Source organism: Siniperca chuatsi, linkage group LG13, assembly GCF_020085105.1.
Source record: "Siniperca chuatsi isolate FFG_IHB_CAS linkage group LG13, ASM2008510v1, whole genome shotgun sequence".
NCBI lineage: Eukaryota > Metazoa > Chordata > Actinopteri > Centrarchiformes > Sinipercidae > Siniperca > Siniperca chuatsi.
Genome location: NC_058054.1, coordinates 19,644,602 through 19,668,082, shown reverse-complemented (window position 1 = coordinate 19,668,082; position 23,481 = coordinate 19,644,602). Strand labels below are relative to the sequence as shown.

At 40.2% G+C, this 23,481-nt stretch overlaps 2 protein-coding genes across 2 annotated transcripts in view; one reads left to right on the top strand and one right to left on the bottom strand.

Annotated features, from left to right (window-relative positions):
- The window catches only part of pkn2a (protein kinase N2a), a 23,767-nt gene extending 7,886 nt beyond the window's left edge, over window positions 1-15,881 (top strand). The window contains exons 4-23 of the mRNA XM_044220351.1: window positions 2,313-2,467; window positions 5,425-5,554; window positions 5,663-5,808; window positions 6,134-6,347; window positions 7,735-7,920; window positions 8,168-8,277; window positions 8,404-8,547; window positions 8,878-8,953; window positions 9,257-9,413; window positions 9,544-9,670; window positions 10,388-10,524; window positions 10,771-10,846; window positions 11,228-11,319; window positions 11,492-11,668; window positions 12,034-12,096; window positions 12,198-12,274; window positions 12,471-12,613; window positions 12,804-12,911; window positions 13,102-13,182; window positions 13,453-15,881. Of these exons, the coding sequence (XP_044076286.1) occupies window positions 2,313-2,467; window positions 5,425-5,554; window positions 5,663-5,808; window positions 6,134-6,347; window positions 7,735-7,920; window positions 8,168-8,277; window positions 8,404-8,547; window positions 8,878-8,953; window positions 9,257-9,413; window positions 9,544-9,670; window positions 10,388-10,524; window positions 10,771-10,846; window positions 11,228-11,319; window positions 11,492-11,668; window positions 12,034-12,096; window positions 12,198-12,274; window positions 12,471-12,613; window positions 12,804-12,911; window positions 13,102-13,182; window positions 13,453-13,656 (2,603 nt within the window). The 3' untranslated portion in view covers window positions 13,657-15,881. The remainder of the gene's footprint in view (window positions 1-2,312; window positions 2,468-5,424; window positions 5,555-5,662; window positions 5,809-6,133; window positions 6,348-7,734; window positions 7,921-8,167; window positions 8,278-8,403; window positions 8,548-8,877; window positions 8,954-9,256; window positions 9,414-9,543; window positions 9,671-10,387; window positions 10,525-10,770; window positions 10,847-11,227; window positions 11,320-11,491; window positions 11,669-12,033; window positions 12,097-12,197; window positions 12,275-12,470; window positions 12,614-12,803; window positions 12,912-13,101; window positions 13,183-13,452) is intronic.
- On the bottom strand, window positions 15,855-23,481 carry gtf2b (general transcription factor IIB). Its single transcript, XM_044220353.1, has 7 exons — window positions 23,366-23,481; window positions 21,597-21,709; window positions 19,119-19,252; window positions 18,780-18,926; window positions 17,837-17,966; window positions 16,911-17,192; window positions 15,855-16,380 (listed from the first exon to the last, which is right to left on the bottom strand). Exons 1-7 carry the CDS (start codon window positions 23,380-23,382, stop codon window positions 16,247-16,249), a joined length of 957 nt encoding a protein of 318 aa, XP_044076288.1. The 5' UTR covers window positions 23,383-23,481; the 3' UTR covers window positions 15,855-16,246.

Below are 23,481 nucleotides of genomic sequence, written 5' to 3'. Positions count from 1 at the left end.
TCCTCCAAATCATGATGTAATTGTTTAGAGAGTATTGTTTGCATGTTTCTCGCTGACTTCTCATCAGATACAGATGGGGTTAATCTGAGGGAGGGTTCCCCTTGTCAACTGTCCAGCAGTGACATCAGCCCTGCAGCTATTCAGTAGCTCACACATTTTGTCCTTTGGCCCAGCGTGGGCTGAACCATGCTGTGAAGGGGGGGGGTCCTTGAATTCTTGGCTTGATGTGACCTTGACCAAACCGCACCCCCCACGCAAAGAGGAAAGCCCCGAACATAGATTGAATGAAATACGCAGCACTTTTGCACGTGTGTTTCTAAGCGTGCCTTTGTCAAATTCACAAACAACTTTCTCATGACACTGACTCATCGTGATCTTAATGTAATCACTGTGACACTACAGACTCTTTATTATGCAATGTGGATTTTATGAACGCTAAATTCAGTTATGCCCCAAGCCCGTGTTGAATTCTCACCTTGCTCCACAGGCTTTTCTACAGATGTGTGGTTTGGATGAGAATCTCAAAGTGCCCACTGTATTTTTCCCGTCTAGGCCTGCCTCTGTCAGTGTATATGTCTGTATGCCTATTAACAGAAACCTCAGCAGTGATGCTCTCTCAGTTTATTAAGGGTCATTAGATTAATCATTTTGACTTTTAGTTCAAAGAATCACATGCTTCCTTTTTGCCCATATCCCGCAGGTGTTCCAAGGAATCTTTAGACACTGTTTTGATGAAACATTCAGAGTGAATGAATCACAGACCCGCCTGCTGGTTATTGTTATCTGTGTTTGGCACCGTCTTCCAGAATAACTGATTTTCCTCACCGCTGTTATTTTAGGTAATGCCAGACACCTTTAGGGAAATCAGTTTCTTTATTATTTTTTTTTTTTACGTCTTGGAGTATTTATGTCGTGACTTGTTTTGTTTTTCTGTTTGTTTTTTTTTTCATGGGACTTCTAAAAAAATTCTAAAAGAAGAGAATTGAGTTAAAATACTTTCAGTTATATACAGAACGGGCTACTATTTTGTAGATCCTAGTGAGAAAATTGCATTGTTTGTTGTTTCGGATGTGGACTTTCTAAGTGTACTCTTTGGGACCTGTACTCCTTTATGACACCTTAGACTCTGAAACTGAACTTGCAAGTCAAGTCAGGAGAAGTCAGGCAGGTTTTTTTGCCCACCTCACCTATGTATGTGCGTGCATGCGTCTGTGCTGCAGTGATCAGTCTGGGGAGGGGTTTTCTCTGCACCTTTCTAGTCCAGACATGACAAGAAAAACACAACAAAACAGTGTGCTCATCGCCCAGAACTGTGGTCCAGCTCAGGGGATAGAAGGCACTTGTTTTCTCTTTGTGTGTCTGCGTGGTGTTTTGTGTGAATTTTGGCAACACATGTTGAATATCATGCCAGTAAAATTGAATGCATGAGAAACTCAAAAGCCTACATATATATGGGCCCAGTACCACTGTGTTGTCCCAGCTGCTTTTAGGGTCTGGACAAAAAGCGATATTAAAAGTTTGAAATTTTCATTGTTGTGGACATATCATTGCCATAAATGACAGTAATGTCACTGTAATATTGGTAGTTGTCTGCAAGTTCACACTTGTTTTTCAGTTGCTCGGAGATGGCCGCAGGGTTTCCATCTGCTGTTAAAAGTTTGAACAGACTTCAGGAGAGAGCCAATGAGATAGCAGAAAATTCCTTTGAATTAGCAGTTATTGCCTTTGTATTACAGTTCCTGAATATCAAAGCATCATACCAAATCAAATTCAAGTCAAACTGAATATTTGTGTGCTCTGGGTTCACCTTTTGATGTGTTGGAATAACATGTTTCTATTTTCTGTATCTGCATAGTGGAGCAAAAGAGTAGTGTAAAAGACACGTCCTATCCAATTAAAAGTCTCACTCTGACACTATTTATTAATCTGAAATTCAAATCAAATCTTAATGTTGTTGACTTGTGTAGTTCTTTCTTTCTGTTCTGTTGTAAGTCAATTGGAGTCTTGTGCTAACAAACCTTATCAAATTATAAACAATAGACCTTTCTGGATACATTATATGACTGCTGAAGTTGCTACCTGACATGTTTTTGTAAGCAAAGTTATAGGTCATTTTACTGTGCTGCAGGACTGTTTAGCTAACTTCAAAATGGCTGGCAGCCAAAAATAGCACATGCATGCTGAGTTACTATTTACAGTCAGTATTTGTGACAAACCCCAGTAGCACATACAGGGTCATATATCTGTGGTTGTGTCCAAAAGCGCCATAAGGTGGTAACTTGTACTTGTATTTTCTTTTTGTCTTTACCCAGAATGCCCTTTGACCCCAGATACCCCCAACAGTGAGGCGAGAATGTGCACCAGCAGCAGCCGCCTGGCCGCCCTAAAAAGACAGAATGACATCGAGCTCAAGGTCAAACAGGGTGCCGAGAACATGATTCAGATGTACTCCAACGGGTCCTCTAAGGTAGGATTCAGCCGGAGAGGGGGACGGTTCACCTGACATACAGGTTCAAATATCCATACAATAATTACAAAAAATACATTAGATATCAAAGATTAGAGGAGAGTCTGAAAAACTGCTTTCCTGTCATGTTAATTATCTCCTGACCTGTTAGATTTATTTTGCAGCCCCTTGTGGGGGTCTGGACGCCCAGATGGGGAACCACAGTTTTGGATAATCTGCTTCAAGTGTTGTCTTGTTCACAAACTGTCTAAATGTCGGACTGCTTGTGCGTCTTGCCCTGTTGGACCCCATTGTAGCGATGTTGTTGTTTATGGCCAAAAAATGAAGGAACTACAAAAATAAGGCTCAAGTGGAAATGTACCGTAGTGATATTTAAAATTTTGTAGTGATCTTTTGGCAGTTCAAGAGGAGTAACAGAAGCCACCATAACTCTTAATTGATTTGAGTCACCATCATCCGGTTTTATTCACCTTTTGACATTCTGATTCTGTTGAACTGGAATAACATGACACATAGATGCCATACACACACACACACACACACTTACATGAACTTCAGCTTGGCTTCCCCACAGCTGTCGCACTGGTTGAATTTGTCACCATTATGGGAAATCTTTCTTTCTTCATCATGCAAACCTTACTACTTATCTCTTACTACCACTCATATCTCTTTTAATGCTTGCTTTCTTTTAAGGCATGCAGATTAATCTTGGTTCATGCGTTGTCCTTTTGCAAAACACCACTGAGAACAAATCCAAAGACCACAGGACAGAGTTGTATCATTCACCACAGGTTGTATCTCATAATCACCAGTACTGATTATTTATTATGAAAACTTCAGGTAACACAAGGGTCCTTTTTTAGAAAGGTACAGTGGTCATAATCACATGAAAACTGGAGTGAGCAGTCTCATTCCCAGTTTCCAGTGTGCAGTTGGTAGAATGATACATGTTGGGTTTGCTTTTACAGCTTCACTGTAGGGGAGGAGGAAACATGAGAAGGCACTGACACATACCATGTGTCATATGGACCGCTGTTTGTTCACAAAGCTCTTATGGTCCTTGTGGCTCCTCCTAATGCTCAGAGAGAGAAAAACTATCATTTAGTTGGGAGGTGTGTGTAAGTCACCAGGACTAATAACAGCTGGAGCATTGAGAGTTCGTGTGTCTGTCAGTAGTAATTGAAGCCACTTTGTAGTAGACGGTTTAGTATAGTGTAGGGTTTCAGTAGTGTCATCTCTGCATTGCCAGTGATATAATTCTGCTCTTCACCATATGTGTCTGTAAATATGTCAGGTGTAGTTCAATGTAGCATGGATTGATTAAATGCTTTGAAAATCCTGTTAAAGGATTAGTACGTTTAAAAATACGTTAATTTGCTTTCTTGGCGAGAGTTAGATGAGAAGATTGATCCGTCTGTACGGTAAATATGAAGCTACAACTAGCAGCTGCTTAGCTTTGCTTAGCACAAAGATTGGAAACAGAGGGAAACGGCTAGCCTGGCTCTGTCCAAAGGTAATAAAATATGCCCCTTTCAAGCTAATGAATCCATTTAGAAATCGGAAGTGTAAAAACAATAAGTTATGGTTAAGTTATGTTCCAGAAAGTCCACTGCACCTGGCCAAGAAATCGTCCCACACATAAACCCCTGTAAAAAAAGATTGCTTTGACTTTGAGATGAAAGCATTTGCTTAAAAATGTTGCATTTAAACTCACCAGTATGCCTCGGCTATCTAACCCAATTACATCCCAGGATGAACTCCTCACATGCCCTAAAAAACTGTGTAATGACAATTTTTTTGAACAAAATGTTTATTTATACTTATGCATTTGTATTATACACAGGTGCTTTGTCAGGAAATTATAAGGAAAAACTATTCACAGTTCAGCAAACAAACATAAAAATTATAAATCATGGCATCATGTGCTTTCACATAGAGAGTCTCCAAAAAAAAAAAAAAAAAATACCTTAAAAGAAACAGATGTTGGTTTTGGCCAAATTCACAATTAAGTCAGTACAGCACCTTATCACATTGGCAATTACAGGAGCCCATTGATTTTAAAAACATGTCTGTCTTTACATGGAGTGGAAAATGGAAAATTTGTGTATTAAAATGAACAATTTAAAAGATTTCTAGATAAGGTCAGTATTAGATTTTGAGAACTTTGGGATGTCTAACTTGGGTTAATGTCTATGTCTAATTTTAAAGTAGGCCAGACACGAGTCCTTGAATTTTACCTAACAAGAGGTACTTGCAGCAGAGCTTTAGTGTGTAACTGTAGTACAGTAAACGGGACTGAAAACAAACCACATGACCCCCCACTGTCTGTCTGAACAGGGGAGGTCACAGTGTTTTGTAAGTGACCTCCCCGGGTCAGACAGACAGACAGACAGAGGCACCTTCCAGTTGGAAATAGTCCTGTCCTGATGTCAGAGAGGAAATGCCTGCTGGACAGAGGTCTTTCCTGCGCGCGGCGCCATCAACAACCAGGATTTAAACTTCAGAGGAATTCTGGGTGGAGTTTGCTTACTCCACTCTGTGTGTTTTTGTGTGAGTGTGTGTGTGTGTGTGTGTGTGTATTTGAAAGTATTAGAGGGTCAGCAATTACAACACACAATGAGATTCCACCTTCTTTTTTGATGAGTAAAATTTTCCATGTGGTCACTCGTTCTTTAGCTCCAATTTAGGGCATGAACTGGCGTCCTGGCTGTTTGTGTTACATGCTCACAACAACAAAACACAATAAGTGACGAAGGATGGTGTGCAATTAGGGTAATCTGTAAAGTCCCGATGTCCAGTTATTTTAATCAGAAGACAAAACATTATTAAAACCATTTGATATACATTAATGTTTGAATCAAAGTGTGTTGAAATAGCGATTTTTATTTTATGTATTTATTCATTTATTTCCCCCCACCAACAGACAGTGATTGTTTAATTTCTAATTTTGTTCATAGGATCGTAAGTTGCTAGCGACTGCCCAGCAGATGCTTCAGGACAGCAAGACAAAGATCGAGTTCATCAGGATGCAGATCCTCAAGGCCAGCCAGGCCAGCGAGCTGAGCTTCGAGAACAACGATGTGATGGGTGAGCCTCCGCTTGCATTCAGTGATGGATTAGAATTAATCAGTGCACACAAGGTCTTTTAAACGAGTATGTCTAAATTAAAGAATCATGTCCTTCCTTGTCCTCCAGACAAGCCCATCATCAGCCCGTTGGACCTACGGGTGGAGGAGCTTTGTCACCACGCCAAGATAGAGTCCGCTGTGGCCGAGGGAGCCAAGAACGTCATGAAACTCCTGGGCTCGGGAAAAGTCACAGAAAAAAGAGCACATTCAGAGGTAGATGTTTGTGTCTGCATGTGTGTGAGTTTAAGTCCATGTAAAATTCACATCTTCTACCCCCTACTGTATGTATACAGTGGTGATTTAAAACGAGCAGGAACGAGATTCTCATCACTTTTAGACCTGATGCAGTTTCATGGGCTTTAAATGAAACTGATCCCTGCACTGCTGCTGTGCTCTACTAAAATAAAATGGACCATGTAATTGATGTTTGTCTCTCTTTCCGTCCTTCTCCAACTCATTTCCACCTCTACTATTTCCTTTCCTCCCACCCTCTTTGGCTTCCTTTTTACTTCCTTCCCTCCTTCCTCTCTCTCTTTAGGCCCAGGCTCGTTTTAATGAGTCCAGTCAAAAGCTGGACCTCCTGCGATATTCCTTGGAGCAACGCCTCAGTGAGTTGCCTAAAAACCACCCTCGCAGCAGCAGCATCGTGGAAGAGTTGTCCCTGCTGTCGTCACCGGTCCTCAGTCCCAGATCCAGCATCATCGCCACACAGAACCAGTACAGCACCGTGACTAAGCCCGCCGCACTCACAGGTAACTGGACAGAAGACACAATGATGTTTATTGATAGCACATTGATTATTTGAGATGATTTACACTCCGATATCCCAGCTGCATCGTCCTATTGTTCTTAACCACCAATAAATAAAAATGAAATTAATTAAGTGTGGTTATTGGAACATGGCATGTGTGTTAGTTTTGGTCTTATTTCCTATTGCACACTTCTGTACACATGCTACTTTAATAGGGTTTCTTTAGTCACACAGAAACAATCAACCAACTTGATGTTCTCAGATGATCTGTTGATTGACTTTTTTGACCGTATTTATTCGTGACATTTTAAAGATATTTTATAAAAGAAAAGGAAAAAACAAATATGAGCAAAGCATGGGCACTAAATAGGTTCAAACATTTCTTACTTACTTCTTACTGTCTTAATGTCCATGTTGTGCCCACGTTTTCCCTTACTATGTCCATTAATTGTTTGTATTGGGTGTTTCATACCAGTTGTTAGTTAGCAAACAGTTAAGTTTCACAGAGACACAGATCGCTTCTCATCGCTACTTCTGTTATCCAACCTATATCTTCCTGGCGTTTTCATTACCTGAAATGTCTCCTTAAGGTTAAACATAAATTCTCCCAAAACATGTGAATTCTATCACATGACGAAAAGATGTGGGAATGATCAGCAGTCATCTGCTCACAGAATCTCCAACACTGCCGTTGAGTATGAAGTTGTTTCTTTTTTATGTGAGGTGTGATGGGGAAAATCTTTTTTTAATTCTTCCAACCAAATTCCTTCCATTTCCTAGAATTTGTAAATGTGTGTTGTGTTACATGAATGGAATACTTTGACATATCATGAACAATTCTGATACTTTTCAAACCAGAAAACATGGCAGAGTGAGCTACACCTTCTAGCTGATCAGCTCCTTTTTCATCCTTTTGGAAAGATAAAGTTACAAGGATGTTTTTATTCTCAGTAGTCAACACTGCTCTTTAAAAACTCTTTCCCTTCTCATGGCTTCTTAAACAACATTGTTGGCTACTAGATGACATTGATTTTCAAATGTCAGCTCATATCATTCATTGTTACCATGGAAACACAGCTTGTAGGTCAGAGATAGTCTGCAGGAAGAATGGCAAATGTTTTAAGCCTAAAAGAAGTCAGTCTTTATGTCAGCTGTCAAACCTCAATTAGACTAGACTTAACAGATAAACCAAGACTGGCCTAACTCAATAAATCACCCTAATATATCTTTCTGAAGCCAACCAAAAGTAATCGCCTTCACCTGATACATTTTGAAAGTACATTCAACTACATAGACCAGTTATAATGTGCAAAATGGAATAACTGAACAACTTGGCTCAAGACAGATTGTGTGATATATGGATGTTTGTCGTCCCACCTCACTTCCAGGCACGTTAGATGTCAGGCTCATGGGCTGTCAGGACCTTCTGGAAAATGTTCCAGGTCGTTCCAAAGCTGCGTCTGTCCCGCTGCCCGGCTGGAGCCCCAGCGAGACGCGCTCATCCTTCATTAGCCGAGCGAACCGAAACCGCGGTGTGAGCTCACGGAACCTGACAAAGAGCGAGGAGCTCTCCAGTAAGTAGACCTGAGCTACACTGTCTGGAAATATTAGTATAAATAATGAGAAAAAGATTGAAAACTAATTCTGCAGTTCCATTGAGCTTCACCAAAGTTACCAATAAAGCACTGCTGGGCCATAATGGACCTGTGAGATTTCCCAGCAAAATGACCTTGTCTGTAACACCAACTGAGTTACAGTCACAATCAGGGCTTTGTCAATACATCAGTGCTTAGCAAATAACGTGTGTGTATGTTTCCTCAGATGAGATCAGCGCAGTGCTGAAGCTGGACAACACGGTAGTCGGCCAGACAAGCTGGAGGTCGGTCAGCAACCAGGCCTGGGACCAGAAGTTTACATTGGAGCTGGACCGGGTAACACACACTCATTTCTGCCCTTGACCTACATCTGTGCTGTTGATTCAGTGTTGTGTTTGGACAACACAGTCGGTGTGTGTCACATCTATTTGTTGTGTGTGTGTGTGTGGCTCCGTCCTGTAGTCTCGTGAGCTGGAGATCTCGGTGTACTGGCGTGACTGGCGTTCGCTCTGCGCTGTCAAGTTCCTGCGGCTGGAGGACTTCCTGGACAACCAGCGTCATGGGATGTGTCTGTACCTAGAGCCACAGGGGATGCTGTTTGCCGAGGTACACACACACACTGAATATTATTGACCTTCATTGGTGACAAATGACAGGTCACATTGAAACACCTCCTGGTAGCCGTAATGGACAGAAATTTTAAAAATACAATAATAAAGTTTGAAAACCAACAGAAAAGGTGACCTATCATCGACTGCAGTATCAATGCCCTCACAATAACTTATGACTATATGCTTGTCTTATTTTGAATACATCCTATATATAATGTTTGGAAGTGTTTCCACTGTACGTACTGCACATACACATAGACTTAGATCTCTATTAGTTGTATCAGCTGTTTCCTTTTTGTTTTAAATTTTCTTTTCTCTCGTTTAGGTAACATTTTTCAATCCTGTCATTGAGAGACGACCAAAGTTACAAAGACAAAAGAAGATTTTCTCGAAGCAGCAAGGTGAGTCAACATTACCTCACTATTGTGATTCTCAGACATGCGTCATAGAAACGAACATTTGTTAAAACAGGCTTGGATGGTGTATCTAATGATGTTAATATTGTGGTTCTTGGATTCACAAAATACAGTATTCATCTTTCCTGAATATCCCCAAATCAGCTGCTAGGTGGCTAAAGAAAAGGAGAGATTATTTTGTAATCTCTACATGTATTCTTTGTTTTTCACTGTCCTTGACAAACGTCATCACCTCTTTGCTCTTCTTCCTCTCCTCTTCTCGTCTCTCTTTTGCGTCTTCATTATCAGGTAAAACCTTCCTGCGAGCCCCTCAAATGAACATCAACATTGCCACCTGGGGCCGCCTGGTGAGAAGAGCCATACCGACTGTCAGCACCAACTCTTTCAGCCCGCAGGCGACTGAGACTGGGCCCAGCAGCCTGCCTGGCTCACCCACACCCAGCAGGTACTCAAACACTGGCAAATACTCGTACCAACAAGAACTAAGGATATTTAAATGTAATTATTAACTCGTACTAAAACTATGAAAAGGACACGGTGTTACACAACTGTTGTGTACCTCTGCCCATACACAGCGACCCGCTGGTGACCAAGCTGGACTTTGACAAAGAGCCCGCCCCAGGACCCAAACACTACCCAGCACCCGACAACATCCGAGAACCACTGGTGCAGGATAAGATACCCGACAAGGAGGAAGTACAGGTACAGTGTTCTAGGATTTACTGGGATTTCTGAAGGCAGCAATGAGCTGACGTAATCACAGATCGAAGACAACAGAGCCGCAGCTCGACGGTTTGTGAGACTCAATCATTAAGATGGCCACGTGTTTCTGTTTGAAACAAGAAACCATGCCTGTGAGGGTCTAAAGAGTGCTTTCCCGTGCATCAGACAGCAACCAGCCAGATGAGAAAAGCCTGTGTAGAGAATTTGACAGGAAGAAAAGATAAAGGGTGAATATAAAGCAGCAAAACATACAGAGAGCACCAAAGCGTTTACATGGAGACAAGGTAGTGATTACACAAATATTCATAGTCTGCCCCAAATAAAATCAGTTCATTCAAACATTTTGTGACCACTGTCTTCTAATAAATAAGAAAATAAGATGTTCACCTCACCATGTTTGTCACCTGTGGTCATCAGTAGGACTATCCATAACCAAGGAAGCACTTAGTCTAGTAATAGTCACAGGATTTGTTTGACTAAACTATATAGTTTTGTATATAGTTCATTTAATTAAAAAAATATAAAGACTAAAGCATATTTGTGAATATTATTAAGACACAACAGATGTAACTATAATTTTCCAGTAATAAATAATGGCTAAAAGCTTGTTCCTCATAAATTTTAGTCGATGTGACTCATTAATCCTCCCCATTTTTTCCCTTTTCTGTCCTCCTGCTTTGTGCTCCCTCTCTGCAGGATGCACTCGCCTCGTTCGACTTCTTGACCAAGAGAAACAGCATAGCGGTGAAGCCAGACCTGGACAGAGTGGTGGAGCAGGAGATCCAGCATCCAGACCTGGAGCTCACTGTCATCCAGAAAGACCCAGAGATAAGGTAGGAGAGTCATGTGCTTATCTTGTTTGTGTTCAAGGTCTGCTCAGTTGTAATGCAAGTCTTCAGTGGAGCTGAAATAGTAACATGGGTGTAAACACTGCCCCCTGGCTTTGAATCTTCATGCTTTTGAGTTTAACTGTCATGTAGTCTGCTGCAGGCTGGTTCTGTATTCAAACCACCAGCTTCATGCAGGTCTCTACATTTAATTCATAATGGATACTAATGTAAACACTGATCCTTTTCCAGGGAAGAAGAGCAGTTCCACTTCAGTCTCCAAGACTTCAAATGTGTGGCAGTCCTTGGACGTGGTCACTTTGGAAAGGTACGTTTCATTTGATCATCCAACACTAACGATTATTTTTTATTATCAATCAGTCTGTCTGTTATTTTACTGGATTAATCTTTTTGTCAAAAAAAAATGCCAGAAACAATTCATAACCCAAATACATTAAATTTACTATCATATATGACAACGAAAAGCATCAAATCCTCACGTTTCAGAAGCTTGAACTGAGATATGTTGGACATTTTTGCTTGAAATATTACTTAAATGATTTTGTCAATTCTAAAAATAATTGCCGATTAATTTTCAGTCAATGGATTCATTGACTAATTGTTTCAGCTGTAGTCCAACAATACAAAGCAGGCAGAAAGCTGACATTGAGTTTCTCTGAAGTGTCTCTCCTCTGGTTCCCCTCCTCAGGTGTTGCTAGCAGAATATAAAAGCACAGGAGAGATGTTTGCTATCAAAGCTCTGAAGAAAGGAGACATTGTGGCTCGCGATGAGGTGGACAGGTAAACATTTAAAGTTTCTGCTCAGACTAGGAATGTAAGGAAAATGGAAAGATAATTATTTTATCTTAGAGGAGCAGTTAGGTATTGATGTGGCATCCTTTTTCTTCGAGTGGACGAGTACGTAGTCGCCTGTGCTTCTGTAACTCACACAGTCTCCTCCTCTATTTGCCAGTCTGATGTGCGAGAAGAGGATTTTTGAAACGGTCAACAGCGTCCGCCACCCGTTCCTCGTCAACCTGTTTGCGTGTTTCCAGACGCAGGAGCATGTTTGTTTTGTCATGGAGTACGCGGCGGGAGGCGACCTGATGATGCACATCCACGCTGATGTTTTCTCCGAGCCCAGGGCCATGTGAGTGACCAGAGCTTTAACTCCATCGTCAGTGTCTCAACCTGACTGTACATTCTCACTGTCAGTGAATTGTTTATGAGGGCCGTCTGGGTTTCATGGTTCTCTCAGTTGATCAGACGTGTTGGGGTGACGTTGCTTGTTTCTATTTTCTCTTGCATTAGACAGCAAAGAGATTATTTGCAGGGGCACGTCAATATGAATTCTGAAAATACTGGATTTTACATATTCTATACAAAACTGTCCCTCAGTGTGTAACACTTATTATTCCTCTATATGAGTGTGTGGGGAGCTAATCAGGTGGCTTCTCTTTCTGTTTTCTTTATATTCTTCTGTAAAACTCATGTAACCTAATCTGCATTTTGCAGATTTTACGCAGCCTGCGTCGTATTGGGATTGCAGTTCTTACATGAAAATAAGATCGTGTACAGGTAAGCAGTTTGAGTATTAAGTCATTCACTCCAGTCCCACATCTGTTAGGAGCATGTTTTCAAAAATCTTTCCTATTTATTTCTTTATTTATTTATTATAGAGATTTGAAGCTGGATAACCTGCTCCTGGATACGGAGGGATATGTAAAGATTGCTGACTTTGGGCTTTGCAAAGAAGGTAAAATGGAAAACCACATTATACTGAAGGCTTTATATTTTAAGATTAAACAAGAAAATTGCAATTGATCTCTAGACCAATATCATGTAGCTTCAAAATGACTGTAAAACTACCGCCCTGAATATCCTCTAGCATCAGTTAGTGATAGTTTTAGGAGGATTGTTCCTTTTTCAAACAGCCTCTGTGTTGCTTTTAGGAATGGGTTTCAGGGACCGCACCAGCACATTTTGTGGCACACCAGAGTTTTTAGCTCCGGAGGTTTTGACTGAAACGTCGTACACTCGTGCTGTGGACTGGTGGGGGTTGGGCGTCCTAATCTTTGAGATGCTGGTTGGGGAGGTGAGTGCATATTTCCCCCAAGATGTTCAGTATAATTAATCATCTATAAATGATTTTACAAAACCTTCACAAACATTCAGTAATTGTTGCATATTGTCATGGCTTTTGATCCATGCTGAATGTCAGTGATTCATATTCGGCAGCAGCTGCCGTGTCTTCATCTTTTTCATCTTGGCACGTCTCTTTTCAGTCGCCCTTCCCCGGTGACGACGAGGAGGAGGTGTTTGACAGCATTGTCAACGATGAGGTCCGCTACCCACGGTTCCTCTCGACTGAGGCCATTTCCATCATGAGGAGGGTGTGTAGTTAGACTTCAAATTCAAAACAAGTGAATAATCGCCAAAGTGCAAACTCTCATTGTATTTACCTACTGACTAATCCTCACTGTGTAGAGTATGAGAGGATTTCACCAAGTCAATGACCGGTGTATGTCCAGTTAGTGTATCAGTTTAATATTTATTGTATTTTATGCTTCTCCTTGTGCTCAGCTTTTGAGGAGGAGTCCAGAACGACGACTGGGAGCAGGAGAAAGGGACGCAGAGGAAGTTAAGAAACATCTATTCTTCAGGGTAAGGAACAAAAAAAGAATTTGCTCTGAAAGTTTTTTTGTTTTTTTTTCCCACTTTTGTAATTTTGTATTTAAAGAAATAGTTTGACCTTTTCATTAGTGGGCTTTAGAGGTGCTTTTTTTTTTTTTTAACCTTTGGACTGAGCCAGGCTAGTTGTTTCCCCCCTGTTTCCAGCCTTTATGCTAAGCTAAACTAACCAGATGCTGACTGTAACTATTCCTTTTAAGAAAATGAACACTAACGTGACCTTCTGTGTCTGTTTCTTGGCAGAGCATGGATTGGAACGGACTGTTGGCCAAGAAGGTGAAGCCTCCGTTTGTGCCAACCATCCAGGGCGCCAACGACGTCAGCAACTTCGATGATGAATTTACCTCAGAGGCTCCGATCTTAACCCCACCCAGGGAACCCCGAGCGCTGAGCTCCGAGGAGCAGAACACGTTCTCTGACTTTGATTACATCGCTGACTGGTGTTAGCTTCACCTGACCCCCGTCTACACACACACACACACACATTCTCACACACACATACACACACACACTGTGAACCAACCAACACAGCAATGACTGTAGCTCACATCATTTTAAAACTTTCCTCTTCGTTGCCCAAATGTTGAGGAGGAGCAACAAACGTGGCTCCCCGAGCCATCGGGCAAAAACTCTGTGCCATTGAGAATAAAAGTCCAGAAGCCTCCCGAGGACCCCCACTTATTTTTTAATCCACATGAAGAACTTTTTTGTTTTTTGTTTTTTAAGAAAAAGAAAAATGAAACTCTGTTGTTGGAGAGTGAAGGAGGAGGGATGCTTTGTCCTCCTGCACACGTTGTCGTCGTGTCCATTGTCTGACCACTGAGAATGTTTTTCATATGAACTCTGAGAAGACGGCAACAATCACAATCATGTTATTCAGTGTCACTGTCTTCAGTCTTTTTTTTTTTTTTTGATCTGTACAGATTATATTCAGTCGTATATTTTATTGTTGTGTTTTTCTGTCTTCATTTGCAAAGCCCTAGCCATAGCTTAAGGACATTTTATCTCACTGTAAAGTTTGACATTTTGCCACGATCATGTCTGAAACTGGTGTTCAGTGAATTAGAAGTGCTCGAAGCATTATCACTGAGCGGTCAACTACAGCAAACATCTTGACTACTACTGCTGCTCCTTGACTTGAAATCCAAGTAAGAGTCTTCACACTACATGTATTTTTGTCTAGGGGCCCAGTCTTTGTCCACAACCTGTTTGCTCACCTGAAGCGTTCATGTCTGCGTTCAACAACCCACACAATAATAATTCTCTTTAGTGTTAAACAGCAGTCCATCCAGTGTTACGTGCTGCTTAAAATGTTATATTAATTACCATCACTTATTTTTATCTGGAAATTAATATTGGAAATGAGTTAATAATTAAAAATGCATTTTGGCCAGAAGAAATAATGCAAAATATATACAGTATATATATTTTTGTCTGATGCCCTCAAGTGGCTCTGTAGCTTTTGGTTGATATTCAGCTGAACTCTCTTCTAATGATCAAAGGGCCGCTTGGTATTGTATCTTTTGAAGCAATAAAATCAAACCTTAACATTCAGTTAATTATTTTGTCAGAGCTGAGTTCAGTTGGATTCAATCCTGTTTTTTTTTTTGTTATTGTTTTTCATTCCTCAAAGAACAGCCGGTTGTGGTGGACCTGACAGATTTTTTTTTTCTCGTTACCTCAGTCAAAGTGAAAACACTAAAGTGAGTCGCACAGTTACAGCAACCAAAACCAATTTCATCCTGTCGCTCTTGAAGCAGCAGACGACAAACAACTCTTCATGGTTTAAAAAAAATAATAATTCTGATTGATTGGATGAGTGAACCCAATGACAGCAAAGATGTGGTGTTCAAAACTCCATTAGACAAGCGCAGAGCTGTGTAGTATGTGGGAACATACTAAACTGTTATTCTAGGTCTCTGTCAAAATGCCATTTAAATGCTTCCCACACTGTTATGTGATCAGTTAAATTTTTCAGGCTGGCACGGAGGAACCAGCTGATGACTTTGTCAATTTGCATGTTATATGTAAACTGACTCAAAAGTTGGAGACCTGTTGATATGAATCACTACAGGGGAGGGCAGGGTATATTATATATACATACTGTATGTACACAATTAAGCTGAAAGCACTAATTTTATCAATAGTTTTTAATTATCTACGTTTTCTTAATGCTGAAAATAGATTGTACAAAGTTTTTTTTTTTTTATTCTTTGCTTGTGCATGTTGTTGCTAGAACAGATGAAAACTTTATGGATGGTACACCAATACTCAAGTCACACAACTGTTGCTGTTCACCCCGGTGTAAAAAAAAAAGAAAAGGCATTTCTGCAGTAGTTTGTTGCCCATCGTGAATGCACAAATTAAACATTTGTAATAGTTGCTTTTGCTTTTATTTGTACCCCTGAGATCGAACACATCCTAATGGTTAATTCTGGGTATTTTGAATTTTACCTGCCTTTTGTTCACCCTGGAAACTGTCATTTTAAGGAATCAACAATCTGAAGTTTTGATGTATTCAAGTGCTCACGAAGAGGCTGTGGACTGTTTTCCTTTACATTCAATCTATAAAAGGCCGGTATAGTAAAAAAAAAAAAGTTTTATGTAAACAAATGTTATCTCAAACCATGAGCTGATTACCATGCTTTAATAAAAATCTTTTATTTTTTAAATTACTTGAAACAATTCAAACAAACTAACAAAATAGAACCTGGTCATTTTTCTACAAAAACAGTTTTATGTTTACAGTATGAAACCAGCCTAAAATTGCAAGCATCAATTACATTTTCTCACTCGGACATATATACATGATACAGTATACATACTCAAATGAAATACTGGAAGTTCAGTCTGCAAGCTGTTTATTTAAGCACTGGAATGTGTCCGTTTTATTCCTGTGAGAGCACCTTGACAAAGGCTTGAAGTCTTAGGTGGGACAAGAGAAGTCTTCCAAATCCAACACAAATATGATTTTTTTTTTTTTAAAGAATACAATCCTGTAAGTACAGCAGAAAAATATCGTCAGGCAGCATCTTCTTCACAGTTGGGGCAGCTTGTCGACAGGTGTGTCAAATTTGAAGTCTGGAGGGAAGAGTTCTGCAGCGCGCGGGTAGATGAGTCGATATGACTGTCTGATCGTAACATCTGCAACACCGGCAATATCCCCGATTTCTGTGGAAGCATCAGAGACAAGGGTCAACTCTTGAATCGTATAGAATCTGAAACTTGCTGCATTTTCAAAACAATAGCCGTGAAAACCCGATATCTGTGGTGTTTCACAATCATCACAGGACAAAATGTGTTTTCCGAGGACGACAGAGTGAAGTGTTGAGGGAAAATGACATATCTCTGCTCGTTAACTGGTGTAGCACTATGCTGCTGCCTGTGCTGGGGATCGACCGCATTTTGGATCAGATCTAATTATCCTGCGGTTTATTTGGATCGTGTCTTACTCGTCAACGGGTCCCTTTCGAATCAGGTCTCTTTTTTTTTTTATTGAATTTATGCACGCCAAGTTTGGGTGGGTTTTCCACAGGTCCGTTTCAGGCTGGATCCAAACTTTTTAACCTACGAAGACCTCTACTACCAGTATACTGTCATTTATATGGACAAAACAACGTACAAATAGATCATTTAACTAAAGTTGTTTAAACTAAACAACTTTTGGCTGTCAACTGTATTATTACAGCATTATTACTCACCTTTCTGGGTCTTCTTCTCAGCAGAGGCCTGGGAGGCCATGTAGATGGCTGCTGCAGCCACCGAGATGGGGCTCCTGCCGGGCACCAGGTCGAGCTCCACAGCCTTCCTGGCGATGAAGGTGGCCGCCATCTGCACCTGTTTGGGCAAGCCCAGGTTTGAGCAGAAGCGGGACATGAAGTCTCCGGTGGTGATGAGGTCCACACTTGTCTCCAGCGCCTTCAGGATCAGCTTGAAACACCTGCCAATCTCCTTCTTGGAGATCCGAGAGACAGCGCAGATCTCTGTGGAGGGAAGGAGAGGGGATCAGGGGAAGAAACTCCTTTTAGATGGAGTGAAGTGCTTTCTGTCTCTACTGTGACTTCCACAGTAAAATTGAAGAAGAGAAAGCGCACCAATCGTACATCCTTTACTTCTATATATAGGATATTTTCTCCTTTGAAACAGTAGGGACAGGAATCTAATTGCCTTTCGTTAATGGTGGCTAATTACACACCACAGATTAAATCCCACTGAGGAACACTTAAGGGGTTAGGTGTGTACCATTTCCAGGAAAAAGTGGGAGCAATTTTTCAAAGAATATATATATCAACGTACCACCATCATATATCCATAATACCTTTCTGCACTGTCTGGCAATGAGGACATATGTCCTGTAATGTTTTACCTGTCAGACAACACAGCACAGGTGAATTGAGAGGGTACTTATAAAATGGTGAATACTTTTTTAGCCACGATACCTGAATTTAAAGAGGGACAATTCTTAAGTGTATGAGTCGCTATAAAAAAATGGGGAGATTTTTTCCGTTAAAGGTTTTTTGTCAACTAAGGACTTGTGTTACCTGTTACATATATTAAGAAGTGCCACAATTTGTGTCACCAATCGTTCCTGAAGAGCAGTCTCAATAATATGGCAGTTTATTCTGACCTTTAAATGTTCTTGGTACACCTTCTTGTCTGCAGGCGATGTAGAGACAGGCTGAAGCGATGGCATCATTGGCTCGCCCCTTCAGGCTCTTCTGTTCATAAACCTGCTTGAATAAGTTGTTTGTTCTGTCCTGCAGAGGAAAAACATTATTTACAGCAAACTAATAACTTGAATCCTCCTAGTAAACATCTTAATGACAATCTTCCCAAATTCAATCACATGTTTAAAGCAGTTTTTTTTTTTTATTGGGTTGAATAGTGTTTATCTTCACAAAGTAGTATAAGTGTTTTTTGTGAGTGAGTGTGAAAGCGAATTATGAAAATCTAAGAAAAATAGTGCTGGACTTTTTTGCCTGCATATATGGCTCTTCTATTTTAACTCTATTTAACTCTAACTATTTGTATACATCTATTTTTATTTAATTAATTCAATTTTTATTTACATCATCATATATATTATTGCCCCAAGATAGCAAGATTCCTAGAGATAATGGAACAAAACCGCAGACATTGTTTACCCCTTTTATACAGGAAACATGCATAAGAACATGCCTTAAACTTCAGTGGGTAGTTTTCACAAATTTCACAAACTTAAACCAATGAATTACCTCAGTTATGTTTCAGTTTCATTTCTCTTGCTCACTGTGTTTTGCCCTCACGTGCCTGGTTTTCATTTCTCTCTGCTCTCTCGACTATGACTTTCAAAGTTCAGTTTCCATTCCTAACATAGATCCTGACCACTAAATGCCGGTAGTGTCTGAACCCAACCAGGTAGAGAGAAGGGTTGAATAAGGAAAGACCACACACAGACAGAGTGTGAGCGTGTGTGTAAGACTGCTTAGTATGATGTGACATGGCTCTTAGTATTTGACTGGTTAGCTACACCTGTTTTAGGATAACCTTTCCAAAAGCACATTACAGAATCAGATTTTTTAAACACTTACTATGATGTTCCTTGGCAGGTTGATGCGATCTGCCATGGTGCTGATTTCTTTAAAGGCGTTGAGCATGGCCCGGTCAGAGCTGCTCATGGTCCGCCTGTTCTGGTACTTAGAGTTACCAAATTCATCAAAACTAGCTGCGCCTGTTCCCTGTGGTGGAAACAGAGGATGTTTATCAGTAAAATTCACTGTAATTGTATTTCAAGAGACACCACAATACCTTTCAGGATGTGGTTTACTGTGATTGCATGTACTCTGGTGCAACAGATTTTACTAGACAGTAACACTGATGTTTCTGCCTCACTGTTGGACCCAAACTCAGTACAGAAATCTGTATCTCACCTTGCTGATCATGGTGGTTAGGTCGCCACCGTTGAGCAGTGGGTTCTGGGCATCTCCCACTCTGGATGGATCTTTGAGGGCTTTCTCATTGGAAAACGTCCTCCACTCTGAGCCTACGTCGATTACACGGTCACCTGAGGAGAAATGGTTTGGACAATTTAAAATAAATAAGAAATATAAGAAATTAAACCTAAACCTGGAAGAAGCAAAGAGGCAGCACAAGATCAATCTCTTAAAGAGTAACTAAATCCCAGATGAAAACCAATGTATATGAGTATTTAGTAGTCTTGCTGATGGATTAATGTCCATTGGTTCACTGTAACACGCTTTTATTGGCAGCACAGATAACATTTAAGATTATTTCAATGTAGAGTTATTTAAATGGTAGATTTAAGTGTTTCTGATGGTGTGCAACTGTCTTTTAACTTAGAGACTGATTGCATGGTTTTTAGGCCAAGCAGCAACACAAGAAACCAAAGTCAGTTAGTTTTAAATGTAAAATGCATCCAAACTTAATTGAATCCTAAAGTTTTTCTCCTAAGGACCAACAACATCTTCACTCTGGATTAATACATGCCACTTTCTTTCTGTTAAACAATATTCTTAAAAACAGAATTTAATGGGTTTTATTTTTAATACATTAGGACCCTGTGGAGAAGGAACTTTTCTGTATTGATGCTGTTGCTCTAGAACAGGTTTCTTTTTCTTCCTTGATAGATAGAATCACAAGGTGTGAAATGTAACAACAAACACTAAAAAATCTATTTCAGAAATGGAACATGGACAGATTTTGTTCTGTGAATCACCTGTTCTGTCTGGCTGTATTACATCCCTCTGGAATAATTAACCAGAACATGGTGCCATATTCAGTACAACTCCCTCATGCAAACATCTCTTCAAGTCTCAAATACTGTAAATATTGTCTCAATCCTCCCGTACTGTCTGTCTAGCACTCTAAGTTTTACTTCTATACTGTATTCTCAGTATCATGGCTCTGAAACTAGCTCAGTCATTTTACACAACCCTGCCCTCTCTTCTTTCTCATTTTCTTATCACTGTATGTTCTGTGGCAGAAAAAGAGACTAAAATATGATCTAAACAAACATTCAGTCATTCATTGCATCAAATCTGAGATGTACAAAAGATAACAGGTGTGACAAAGGTGGGGGTACATTGTCTGAACAGGGCTATTATTTTCTTCCAGTTATCATGACTGTCTGTTCTTGGTATTGTGTAGCAGGGTCGAGAATTAGATTTCTGATATAATCCTGTTAGGCTTTTTTCTTTTACCATCCATCAGTCTTTCTAATATCTAGAGGCAAAGTGACATTCATCTCCTTAGAGGCCAGGCAACGCTATGGGAGCAGGAACTGAGGGCACTTTAGCTTGCATCAGAGAGCGGCTGGCGTCTCTCGTCTCCCATCTGACCTCGTCTGTGCTCAGGGGGCTCGTTAGAGGAGAACTCTGTGTTCTCTACAGCTTTGTCTTACAGTCTGCGTCACATGTTAACAGGATTGTTGCTTCATACACTTATCTGTGCCTTGACGATAAATGACAGATTGAAGAAAAACACTAGACTAGGCTGGAATTGCCCAAATAACCGTCTGTTCAAAAGCTTCCCTGATGTTAATTTCTTTTCCTTCATTTTTACCACGCCTACTGCACTTCACTCTCTCCTCAATCTCAATGTTCTTCTAGCCTCACACTGAATGTACGCAGGTGTTTCTTCATATTATGCTTATTATGTTTGTCTCTGGCTTGAGTAACAAATTAAAGGGTCAGATCACTTAAATTACAGAGAAGAACATTCTCTACTTTAAGTAGGACCGCCAATGAAAAAGCTGTCAACAGTGAGGTCTGTGGATTATCCAGAATAATATGAACATGGTCTCTAGAATAAAACACGGTTGAGTTCTTTAAATGTTGTTTTTATATGCTTAAAAACACAACAATTATGTTTGCCTTTATTGTATTGGTGAAAGAATTCTCGGCAGAAGAGATGTCAAAACCTCACCAAAAATAGTATCTGCATGACAAAATGTGAAAGTGTTTTTGTGATCTGGCTGAATACAACATAAACTGAGGAAGACTGGTCGCTAGATCCTGCAGATTAATATCCAGAAGTAGGGTGAATGGCATTAGAGAGTAATAATTATGTGGCTAGCTTTTCCAGATTCTAGCTTCACACTTTGGAAACTGTGGCCTTGTTTAGCCTGTCAACTCAGCTGATGTTCACATGCAGAATAATTATAATTTTGAAATACGGTGGCCATAAAACCAAACAAACAGCTTCAGGAAGTCGTGTGGTGAGAAACCGTGTTCTGATGAGTTTGATGATCTGATTATTACATAAGTTTGAGTTAAGTAGACAAAGAAACAAGCACAGGAAACCAAAATGGAAAGGAAGGATGTGTTCAAACACAGAAAGCTCTATTATTCAAAAGCTAAAGTGCATGTGTTCGTAGTGTATATACTGACCTACTACAAGGCCACATTCAGGGCAAATCATGTCCCCTGCTCTGTAGTCCTCCACCAGTATGGCATCAGGGTGGTTGGGACACTGAACTCTGGGAAGGGCCAGGGCATCTCCACTACAGAAGCAGAACAACGGTTTAGTGATCAACAGCTCAAAAGGCAAGAAAAAGACGGGAAGGGGAGGAGAATGAAGACAGACCAACATGGGGTGGGGTAGAGGGTGTGACCTGTAAAAGATCACTCATAAGAGGAAACAGCAAATGAAAAACGAACAGAAAATAACAGCTCAGCTAATTTCCATTTCAAATACTCTGAGGAGGAAAATTTTAATTCATAATGTTACATCGCCCAGATGTGTTTTACATTTTCACTTTACTTAACCCCCTTTTGTTGCTGAGAAGAAATGCCTGAGTGAATATTCTACCACAACACATCTTGCAATGTGATTGCTTTATGTTATAATGGGTGTATTGATCCAACAGATGGGCCAAGCAGGCTGAAAGCACAAAACTGGCTTAAGCTGGCTTGGGCAGCGTCAACATGTGAATCCAGACAAAGGAAAAGATATCAAAGATCAAAATGGGTCATCTTCATATTAATCCATGATTAACTGTGTCAGCGGCACAAAGACAACATCAAGCAGCCTGAAGGCAACCTTAACAGCAGCGGGTAGTTAAGAAGCATCAGTGACTTGATTGGGACTGCACTTAATTATTCTCATTACTGATTAATCTGCCAATTATTTTCTCGATTAATTGTTTAGTCTATGACATGTTAAAAAATAGTGTTGTTCATCACAGCTTCTCAGAGCTTAAAATGACGTCTTCAAAATGCTTGAAACCCCTAATATATTAAATCTACAATTATATAGCACAAAATCCTCACATTATAGAACAATATTTACGATTATAATATTATATATTATAACAATCGTTTCAGGTATAATCTTGATATAATAACAACAACAAGCATACTTTGAATCCAGGACTAAATCCAACAATAACCGAAACGTCACGATGATGTGGCGAAAGCAAAACAGATCATCTAATTACTGGGCGTCAAATCAGGGGCATACCAACATTATTATGCATTTACTTTCAATGCTCATTTTACTTTCCATTCTCTCCTTTACATTTACACTCATAAGTCATTTCCCCAAGCTGACAGTGGTTGCAACAAAACACCAGATTTGAGGCAAGACAAGCAAACACTCACAATTAGTTAATATTAGCGTTCAGTGCACGAACTTCAAAGAAGCTTCAGTTGACTAATGCTGCGTAACTTAAAGACTAAATGTAGACGAGCTGCACACAAAACATTTGCATGTTTTTACAAATGACAGAAACGCTGATCTGGTGCTGCTCACAGACCGCTAGTGTCAATGAGACTGCAAGTTAATATGTTAACATAAGTTTCAGCTTCATACTACACAGCTGTATCATGTTGTTAAACGCAAAAGAGCTAAATTAGCGGCAAAATAAGTCTACGATGCGAAGCGACGTTAACGTGATAATCAACTAAAGTTAAAGATATTGAGCGCCAGCACAACGGTGTGAGAATGTACAGTGACTTCTGGCAACATCTAGCCAGCTAGCTAACTAGCTACCTAGCACAATACATCGTACACTTAACAGAGCGAATAAGTACGTGATATTTTTGGACTAGTACTAGCGTCTCTCGCCATGTCTAACTCGATAAATTTTACAAAATTAAATTCTGAGTCACACGTGAAAAAGGAAAAGGCATTATTTTTGGTCAAAGTTGCTACGCACCGGCTTGTCGACGCCATGTCACTCCTCAGTCTATCTGTGTCGAAACAATTGAATGCGGCACCTCTATTTATAACTTTTTCTGATCACGTGTCCGTTGAAGTACGGAGAGCCTTCAG